General features: G+C 35.7%; 2 protein-coding genes across 2 annotated transcripts; both read left to right on the top strand.

Moving 5' to 3' along the window:
- Nucleotides 1–499: 499 nt before the first annotated feature.
- Nucleotides 500–2,420, top strand: LOC144430416 (uncharacterized). Its single transcript, XM_078118348.1, has 4 exons — nucleotides 500–671; nucleotides 1,611–1,804; nucleotides 2,231–2,243; nucleotides 2,399–2,420. Exons 1-4 carry the CDS (start codon nucleotides 574–576, stop codon nucleotides 2,418–2,420), a joined length of 327 nt encoding a protein of 108 aa, XP_077974474.1. The 5' UTR covers nucleotides 500–573.
- LOC144430414 (uncharacterized) lies at nucleotides 2,152–4,089 on the top strand. Its single transcript, XM_078118347.1, has 2 exons — nucleotides 2,152–2,572; nucleotides 3,263–4,089. Exons 1-2 carry the CDS (start codon nucleotides 2,563–2,565, stop codon nucleotides 4,087–4,089), a joined length of 837 nt encoding a protein of 278 aa, XP_077974473.1. The 5' UTR covers nucleotides 2,152–2,562.
- Nucleotides 4,090–11,022: the final 6,933 nt, after the last annotated feature.

Below are 11,022 nucleotides of genomic sequence, written 5' to 3'. Positions count from 1 at the left end.
TGATCAAAGAGAAAAGTGTGAAAAACAACAAAAACGATCGTTATGTCCACTAAACGTGTCCAATAACTAACTAATCCCATACCCGACATGAAATGGTAACTGAGCCAAAGTCGTGGTTTGTCATATACGCTATCCCATCTTTATTACGTCATACTGGATTTATTTCAAACGCATGAACATCATATCCACGGTTCTCATTTCTTTATATATTACCAGAATCGTTATCTCCTTCAGTCCAGAGGAAAATATAAAGTGTACAATCGGGAATGTATAAAAATATTGCAGTGTGGCGACAGAATTAATTTTGTCTCGGTTGAGCGAAGATTGCACAATATCCGTTTTCTCGTATTGTTTGCTCATTGTAAAGAACTAACACGAAAGCGATTAACAAGTTTACACAGCGGGCGTTTAAAATACATAACTTTTAAATATACCAACGTGTGCAAAGCGTTAAAAAGCAGTGGGACTCGTTCGTTGGTAAGGCCTCGCCCAGTTTTACTGAAGACGAGCAGTTTTATTCACATTCGGATTTACAAAGCTGAAACATCCAGGGAGTCCTTATAAGCGGAACACATGGCTGAAGGTGGCCAGCAAAACCAACAGCATCAGCAAAATGTATATCATATTAATATTGCTCTGAACGCTCTGCAGAATCAAAGGGACATAGAACAGTAAGTTGGCTATATGAATCCTTAGCTAAGTTTGGGAAGTGATAAATGTATTCAAGAATTACGAATAACTTTATGGTAGACTAAGATTTACATATTTATTCCTGGGAAATGGAAAAACGATTAATACGTCACTAATATTTCATTGAGCAATCCACAATCTCAGAGAGAATTTGTACAGTACGTTGACAACTTAATTTATAACCTAAGTTTTCAAATGTATCACCAAGGCATCCGGATTAACGGATTCCTAGTGGAATACTGTACAGACAACGTCGCAATAGGAGTATTTTTGGAGTAGATAGTGACGTAGGTTGATGTCTCTCTCGCCTCAGCTTTAAATTTAAAACGCATTTGAGATTTCGAATACACAGTTTGAATGAATTTCAGCTAGCAATGCGTTGTCGAAATATAATATTCAAATCCTGATGACTGTAAAAACTCTTACGAATATTTCTTCGGATAGTATATGTGGGGATTGGTGATATCTGATTGAGTAAGATATATAAATGTAGATACACTGAGGATGGACAAATGGCATCTTATCTAGTTTCGCCTAAAATACGACGGGTCTTTTTTCAATTTTCATTTGAAAAATACCACTAGGGCTTAATTTTCAAATATACCAAACAAGAAACCAATATCCATTTACTTATAAATACCACGTTTTCCTCTCTCATACGTTTTAGATTTATCATTTAAAACGTGTAGGAGAAATTTTTTGCTATCGACTAAGTAAAAAAAAAATTCGCGTTATTGACTAGGTCTTATTCTAAGTGGAGGGCTTATTTTAAAACCTTTTAAAAATTCAGGCTTGGTGTTATTTTCGGGGAAACATGGTAGTTTGCCAAAATTTCGAAATGCCAGAGTCTCATACTTGAAGTCGAACTGGACAGTTACGATAAGTGAAATGCTTTAAATATGCCTTCGCATTTTATCCAGAACAAGGACAACTGAGATTGCTGCAGTGGAGATTGGACAGATAAATATTCCACATGCAGCTGAACAACAGAATGTCGGACAACAACAGGCAGCTTACAACGTTCAACCAGATAATATGGCTGAAGGTGTCGATGCTTTGAATTTGTCACCAAAAAATACCAAGGCTTCTGAAAGTGGAGCAATTGAAAAGAAAGGTCAGTTATGTTGTGTGTTGCATGATGGCGTTTCTGTCACTTTTTTTCAAAAACAAACTTGGACAAAAATACAATATTGCTTGATTTACCTTCCAGTTGATATTTCATATCTATGTTTTCGAATGTTAACGCGTGGTATGAAACTGCTCTTTTATACTCAACTATCTATCGTAACAAAAATTAACAGGATGCTTTCTGCATTTAATTTTGTGTCAAAATAGACCTAGTTAAAACCATGTTCAAATGTTGGATGTTTTTTATTTTAAATTTAGTGTTTTATACTGTTGCTGTCGTTTAACCAATTGTTTGAGATCTTTAGCTATTTACGCAGGCATAATAGATATATGCAGCAAAACGCTAAATTCAGTACTGATAGTATGGCCTTCTGATCCACTCATCAATTATCTTTTTCTCTATCTCAAGCAGATCAATTCAACAAGTGTGTTTTAGCCATTAACAAATAAAAATTGATACAAACAATGTAACTGAATTCATGAAAAATGGCTCACAAAATATTTTGAAAAAGCAAAATTTGGAATAGCCCAATGCCAATCCATTAATGTTCATTTTATTCAAAGTATACTATTTCCACAGGCGATCCCAAAGTGTGGAATGATCAAACGAAGACGGTTAGAGAACCAACTCAGCCTAACCATCCGCCACCTCGTACTCAAATTATCAACCCTCAACCAAATCAAACTGCAGCCGTTCCAGGTGATACGACTGCACCGAGTGTAATTAATGCTCCGAAGATTTCGATGCTGCGAAGTAAGTAAACTATAATCCGTAGAAGTTGGAATGAGTGGATGTTGGAGTCGTTTTTTAGTGAAATTAGTGCCTTGGACATATTACGATGATATTTTAGTTGGAGTCAAATTTTTTCCTCAGCAGAATATTTTTGTCAGCGCTAAGGTTGAGGTATCTGAACTTTTGTCATCACTGTTAAAGTTGGAATCGGCACTTTTGAATCTGAATCCGCTACTGATACGCAAAGAGATGTAATTGTATATGGTACGGATTATGTTTGGTTCACAGTTACTCAATGGACATTGGGCTTGAACTCGAGAGCTTAATCTGTGACGCCAATATTGCGGAGTCTTTCCCGGTGGCCACGACTGAAATCACTAGGCCAGGGTGGTTCAAACCCAGGCCCGCGGGCCACATATGTCCCTCTGCTTCATTATCTGTGTCCGCGTCGTATTTGCAACAAGGTAAACAAAAAATTGCATTTGGAGTTGTTTCGTCATGAATTCCTGTCAGGTGTTTCCTGTAAAAGTGTTTGTTTTGTATTGCACTATTGTGGCCCTCGATAAATACAAAAATAATAGTGTGACCCGCGAGGCCGACAACCTTGGACGACCACTTGGTCATTATGTTCGAATGCATTGAAATATCTTGTATAATGTGCTTTATAGTTTATACATGATTATATCTGAGGTATACTCTTTCATTTTTCAGACAAATCTTCCAAATTATTCGACAAGTCTAAATATAAAGAAGCAGTCACGATCTTAGAAGAACTGGCAACCATACAAAACCATCAGGATTTCTATACAATACTTATGATGGTCGATTGTTTTATACAACTTGGCAGAGAGAAGAGAGCAGAAAAATCTATCGGGAACCTACGAAATATCTTGATGACGTCATCAGTGACCAGTGCCGATGACGTCAAAACCTTCGCGATCGATTTGATTTCGAATTCCGCTTACATTCGCGCTATAATATTGCTTCGAATAGCAAGTGATATCTACAGAGCTCGCACAATATCCCCCGATGATGTAATGAATGGGATTCAACTTTGTGCCCGTAAGACATATGATGCCACTGAGCCATTGATAAAAGCCGGTGGTCGATCCAAAATTATAGGAGTGGATTACGGCATAGAATACATGGCAGAAATGCTGGATGATATTCGCGCAATAGAAAACGCTGATCCAGTGAATAAAGCAATACGAGAGGCTTGGTGCTTGGTTTACATTGGACATAACTATTTACTGGCAGATGAAGCGGAGAAAAGTATAAAAATATATATGAATGGACTGGAGGTTTTGGAGAAACAGTTCGTGTCAATCGATTCAAAATATAAAATCTACGGTGTATTGCTGCATAATATCGGTATAGGGTATTATAATCTTCATCAATATTCAGAAGCCGAATCTTATTATAGTAAAGCCATTGATGCTGGTGAAAAGGCTTCAGATTATGGGAATGAAACTGAAAAACAGGAATGGATTGAATTGTCAAATACTTGGCTGAAGAACACTCGCGCACAATTAACCTGATATCCGCATCGCATATTCGCGGCAAATCGTAATTTACTAAAATTATCTCAAACAATGAATTAAATATTGGAATCCTTATATTACATTTGTTTTGTAATTTGATAGTGTAAAAAGATTTAGCAGTTTTACTTGGGTAGACCAGTTATATTCAAACTCAATTTACTAAAATTATCTTAGAAAATGAATATTTTTTAAATATTTTAACTTTTCATTTACATTCAACCAATGCTGTATTATTCAATCCTGTTAAAAAAATCAGCAGTTTTACTTGCAAAGACTGGTCATATCCATTCTCTATAATTTTAACTTTATTATTTCAGTCGCATGTTTTATGAACAACTGATCAAGCATGGTTCATAGATAAAGTAATATTTCAAAATGTTTTCATTTATAGATCATACATGACCAGGCGTCAGTTGATTACTTGTTTACCTGTATTACTTAACTTACCAACTTAATTACTTGTAAATTTTGGTTAATTCACTCAATATTTTTAAAACTCACTTTTTTGCAATATTACGAACACTCAATTCTGGTCGAAGTTACAGGCAACCACTAAAGTGCCAGAAGCTACTGAAACTATATACAATTATGGTGATGCACTACACGCACTCATACAGAACTAAAAGAAACTCATATATTAGAAAAGACGCCACTTCCAAACGCCAAGAGCCACTGAATATGATAGAATTATTGTGGTGCATTATACGAAAATAGGAACCATCTTGGTCGATACGATCAGGAAAACTACCATAGCATGATTTGTTTCTGTAATTTGACTTAAAATAACTATCTGTTCACATTTCTACAATTTCTAACCGAGTTTTTCTTTTCATTTCCATCAAATTGTATCTCATGCTGTTAACATATCATAATTGGAGTGATTTGCTTTTGTTTTGTCTTTTACATTTAACAACTGAATGTGGCAATGTGGGCCATATATAATGCGGGATTGCTTCTATGGGAAATGTGTGTAGCATTCCATAAACTATCAAAAATATTGTAAAATTGTCTTGCATTGCAGCGATGTACTTCTCAGAATAACTAACTTGTGAACTGATTTAATTTTTCTGTTTTGTATTTAACAAGCATGAACTGGACAATGTTACCATACATGATGCCTGATTGTAGAATGCTTTTTATGCATGGGCAATGCTTGTTTACGGGCAATTTGTCATAGGCTGTTGAAAATATAGCAACATTATCTTGCATTTTCACATTGTACCTCTCAGAATGGTGGTAAATGTCACTAACCCGAGAGTGGCGGTCGAGGTTTATTTACGAATATGAATCAATATCGAGAAAAAAATGGAGTGAACTTTATTTTGTGAAAATTGTGTTGTATATATTTCCAATTGTTTTCTTTTTATTGTATTTTATCTTATTCAGTTATTTACGATCAATTTTCATCAGCTGAATTGAAATTTAACTGACATTTCAATTGTTTCGACATTTTTTTGATCATTGAAGAAGAAAAACCACTATATGTTCATATTTATAAATATGCATAAGTCGAAATTGGTAAAAATGCAAAATTGAATGAAATTATCAAAAAATGTTAGAAAAGCGATTATTTCCGAAACTAACTTGATTTTGTTTCTATTTACTTGCAGCATAATTCTTATGTGGTTTTGTTGATTCATTTAAAAAAATTATGCTCTAGTTATATTTTTGTCATTTTCAACATAATAACCATTACGTATTGTTATCTCATATCCATAGAAGTGTTTAGAAAGTAGAGAAAGTTGTGACGAGTTATTTCAATATTAATTTTGGTTTGAGTTGATCCCTTATCTTCATTCTCAATTACATGTAAATATCAGTGATTTTGCAGCATTTTCCACAGTATGGCTGAATTAATTAGTGATTTTTATATTGATTGATTTGTAACTCCCTGAACTGAACCACAATTATTTATGTGACGTTTCCAATTTTACTCTTTTAATAATGATAATCAGCCATTGATAAGTGAAAATTTTTGCAATGAATAAAACCAACCATTTCTAACCAAATTTATCATCAGAATTATAATCTAGCGTTGTATACTATCGGGCCTTTAAAACTCAGTGAACGCCGATTTCGCTCCTTTGTGCTCCATAATGTTCTTATGTGAAGCTGTGAATCAAGTGACGTTTCAGGTTGTTTCATTGTCAGATTTAATCCCTGTATTATGTATAATATGCATGAAAAGACTTAAGCATTTAGCTTCCCATATTTCAGTTTTGATTTTTGGAGTAAATTTTCCGTAAAAGCTGTAAAATTATTCCCCATTACTTTGAATCCCAATAATTTATATATATTGAATAAATTGATTGGCTATTCTTAGTCTATGTTACATGTAAATGCCAGTGATTTTATTGCATTTTTAACAGTGTGATTCAAATAAATCAGGGGTGTGCAACAGGCGGTCCGCGGGTCACAAGCCGGCCCTCAAAGCTATTTAGTGTGGCCCTTGTAAACACCCAGATTCCTCCACTAAATATTATTGTAATTTTAATTCATTTATTCGTTCAATTCGTTACGAATTTTTCAATTCGTTGTGTACCAAATTTTTCTGTGTGGCGCAGTTAGATGCCTGAAGGTTGTTTTATGGACCACCGACAAAAAACGTTGGGACATCCAGGAGTATGCGCACCGAGATGGCGCACAACCTGAACATAGTATGTGTGTACAGTTTAGGATTCAGGTTGTGTAACATCTTGGTGCGCATACTTCTGGAGCACCAAACGTTGCACACCTCTGATCTTAGGCGTGATCTATATATCTATCAATTCACAACTTTCTTTTGTAATTATCTTTTGTAATTATTATAATCAAGTATTGCATTATATAATATCCATAGCTTAGCTATACTAAGTGAACAGTGACTCTCATTGACACATATCGCCTATGGATACGCATTATCTATAGCACAAGCCCGTTTAGTATGAGAGTATGAGTTCCCAAGTACAAAATGGCGTTGTCTTTTGAATCATCGCGCAAGGATGAAATGTTGCTAACAATAATCTAACAATATCACGTTGTAGATGCATAGCAGTATCGATAATATAATGCTTAATATTTATAACGTGAGGTCAGCAGGGAACAAATAACTGTGAGACTGGTTGGGTTTGAAACAAAATGGCGGGGATTGACTTGCCGCTGATAATAAAGTTTGAAGTAAAGCAGCATTACTCAAAGGTAGTAAACGAACCTAGACTGAACAAGTCTTGTCAAAAACAACGCTACGTTGCCATAGTGTTATCCTGCTAGATATTAGAATTTGATTAAAATTGTTACCGTTTCCACATTCAACTTATTCTTCGATCATCAAATATGTTAATGTTTTCATATTTATCTCATGTCATGGAGTTTTTTATTTATGATGAGCATAATGAATTTATCATGATAGAATCGTGAATAAGGCAGTTCAAAAGAATTGAAACTACAACGACTTGAGCTCAACCAGAAAGATCTGTGTCGGGCATCTGAGATCCTTCCATGGGTTGTGATTGCGAACGCAATAACTTTTGGCTCTATATCGCCACCTCCCGACATATAGACCAAATATCTGAGAAGTTCCGAACCTCATTTCTTATTAACAATTGATCGTTCCATTAAATTAGCATAAGTAAATTGGGGTCGCAACCCCGTATTTGCGGACCACCGGTCTACTGTTGCTTGGAATTTATGGTTGCCAGGTATTAACCGCGACGAATATACTCCGCTTCAAGAAAACATGATTATTTTTTTTTAATTCAAATACAAATTTTCCGGCAGTAAACTTCTCAAATTATGATAGTAAAAAAATACGACACTCAGCATACAGAACACAACACAATTTGTAACTATCGATAGGTTACCGTTAGATTGAAGCGAAATTTGTCGTCACCATATACTAGGCTGGCAACAGAGACTTGCGGCAGATCAGCTGTGTAATTTGCAATTGTGAAATCACAGTACAACTGCTATTGCGAAATATTTACATGACTGATACTAGGGCCACCAAACCTGAAACTAAGCCGGCTTTTGATAAGAGCCTATCTCGGTCAAGCTATCAACAATGGCCGTATGTATATATACACTTTGCCTTGAGAAGTTAAACTTTTATGACAGGTATTGCAGCACCGTGATGTATATGTCACAGCAGAAAGTGCGTTTCATGGATATTTATAGTTAATACTAGGTCGATTTTATGTATGTGTTTCCTCGTAGCACAGACTGAACTAATCTATCTGTAGAGCCTGATACCGGTATTCAATATAGGATGCTACACTGTTGGCGTCTTTTGGCATACGGGGAAATATTCTCCACGTCTATTCATGCGGAATTATATTTTTCGCAAGTCTTTCCCGCGTAATACGCCAATGAGCATCCAAAACAAAATGGCGTCGGTTGCAATTAGCATCTAGCCCGAAAAACAAGTGAGCGACGCTCAAATATACGAACAGCAAATAGTACATGTATGAAGTCTGTTACAACAGCCAACCGGTACCACAGCGTCCACGACTTGTCGGACCACAAGGTCGCAAACGCGAAAGCGGAACCGTGAACAAATCTTTCCAAGGCGACCAAGCAATAGTCTATTCCAGGGTGGTCCAAACCCGGGCCCGCGGGCCACATTATCTGTGGCCCGCCTCGCATTTGCGGAAGGGTAAACAAAAAACCGCATTCGGCGATGTTTCGGCATAATATAACCAGAAAAACTTTTCACATATTGCTACATCACTAATGTCACTGAATTGGCTAGTGTTATGGCTATCTGAGGCAACTAGCAAAGCTAAATAATGTCCGGATAATAAATAGTCTAAATTGTTGACTGGCTGTCTATCTTTTTGGTCGGAAATATATGCTAACAAAATAGTCTTCACTAAAAATCGAATGAGGAATCTATTAGCCTAGGTTGGCTATGCCTGAAAACGAAATAATAATATTATGACCGAACAATATATTTACATCATGCCGGGTGTTTTTTGCAACCAGCCTAGAGAGGATTAGAAACAATGCTCCCTATATGTCATAAAATTTAGTAATTACCCTCCTGTATCTCAAATTTGGTAAAATTCGGTAATCTATTTCTGCAGTTAGTTGTAAGTTGCGTCGGTGACAGAGTATGAAATCTTACAATAAAGTGACTAAATGTAAATATAGTAAGATTTTGGCACGTACTAGTAGGTCTACGTTTTTTATGGTTTTTGCAGGTTTAAGCTTGATATATGACAAGTAATGATTAATGTGTTTGCACAATAAAGGTGTTTATTTTGTATTACACTGTTCAACTATTCTTGGCATTTTTGTGGCCCGCGAATATTGAAAAATAATAGTGTGGCCCGCGAGGCCGACAACCTTGAACCACCCTGATCTATTCTATACAACCTCACTACCACACACGCTCCCACCAAATTTTTAACGGAATATGAGCATGAAGTTTTTAGGTGTATTTTCCATTGTATTTTTAGTGTGATTTAATTAAATAAATTTTAAAATTTAGTCTATATTTAAGAAGTACAAACCATACTTCTGAATCCATAGGCGGCAATGCAACAGGGGGCTTTCAACACAGGTATATACTCAAATGTATCATAATGAAGTGAATTATTTTCTCGTTTATGTTTCCTAGTCTTGTCTACGAATAACTTTTTGTTAATCTACTGCTGTTTCTCTACATCTGACTCGTGGCAGCATGGGTCGTGGCATGTTATCCTTGACAACGGTGATACCAGCTGGAGCGATTCATAGGTGCACGGAATCCGTATTTTTCAAAATTGCAGCTTGGTTAACAATGGTTATGCCATTAGGTACATGGTCCCAAAACACATTGCAAAAATTGTACGTTTATTGGATTTTATCTACTTTTTTATGTTTAGTTTCTCTTTTGAATTTTTCTTCCTTCATATATATACGTTTTCCTTCAGAAAAGTTTGTAAAAGCTATTTGGTGGTTTTCACATTTTTTAAATTTGTTATATACACATATATATTATTCAATTGTTTTGGTGTCTCGTTTTTTATTTTTTTTATAAATAATAATAATTAGAAGCATAGGCGTTAACTAAATTTAGTTACTAAGCTGAATCAGCATCGTAGGTGTCGCTGCTCGAAGACCTTTCGTGGTCCCTCGCGACTCCTGTCACACATATAAAGTTCGTCTTTTTTGTTTACTTTATATCTTGCCATATTTCGTGATATATTTATATTGATTGTGTTGACGAATAAATGATGATTGATTGATACGTTTTCTGTTTAGGTTAGGTAACTTATCGTCTCACAGTTCTTCACTCATCATAACCCAAAATAAGTAGAATAAGATAACGCAGATTTGCAAATTAGGTGTTGTGGCATTGACAGGATAGTACCGAGTCAGTCTCAATGTTTATCCCTGCAAATATCGGACAACAATCCGCCCGAGCATGGACGTGTGAAACCATATCAAGATTATTTAGTTGTGACTTTGAGATGTTTTAAGGGGTAGCATGTTAGGCTTATATAATATAATGTGTCAAAATAATGATTTGTCATAATCAGAACGTATTGTAGTCCGAAGTTATATTTTAGTGATTCTATGGGTTTTCATAGCAATGATCGAAACACTAATCGCCGTGGCTTTTGAGAATTCAAAGCACATCATACGTATATTCCATAATTAGGCGAGTATGCGTTGTACATATAAATTTCACGTTGCCGCCGAGCGTACACCGCTGGGAACGTTGTATGCACCGTCTGATGCATACATAAGGACACTGGCTCATAAGTCGAACAATCGATTTGATCCGTGATTTACGGTACTTGATATTTCAGGGACGACAAAAATATGTTTAATCGAATTCGTGAAATATTATAATTTGCAGCGTCTTGAATGGACCAACTTGCGAGAACAGTCTTACGTCCTAAAACTGGACTACAGCGCAGAGAGGAATTTTTAAGGGAATGTAATGTTAATTTAAAAACGTACTTT

The sequence above is a fragment of the Styela clava genome, chromosome 12, assembly GCF_964204865.1.
Source record: "Styela clava chromosome 12, kaStyClav1.hap1.2, whole genome shotgun sequence".
Lineage (NCBI taxonomy): Eukaryota > Metazoa > Chordata > Ascidiacea > Stolidobranchia > Styelidae > Styela > Styela clava.
The sequence above is the reverse complement of the archived record's forward strand: the minus strand, read 5'-3'. Positions and strand labels throughout refer to the sequence as shown.

What these genes read in the sequence shown, in the direction of transcription:
- LOC144430416 (XM_078118348.1), top strand. Translation starts at nt 574, where the DNA reads ATGGCTGAAGGTGGCCAGCAAAACCAACAGCATCAGCAAAATGTATAT. An exon ending in AATCAAAGGGACATAGAACA is followed by an intron (nt 672 to 1,610) that starts GTAAGTTGGCTA and finishes CATTTTATCCAG; the next exon opens with AACAAGGACAACTGAGATTG.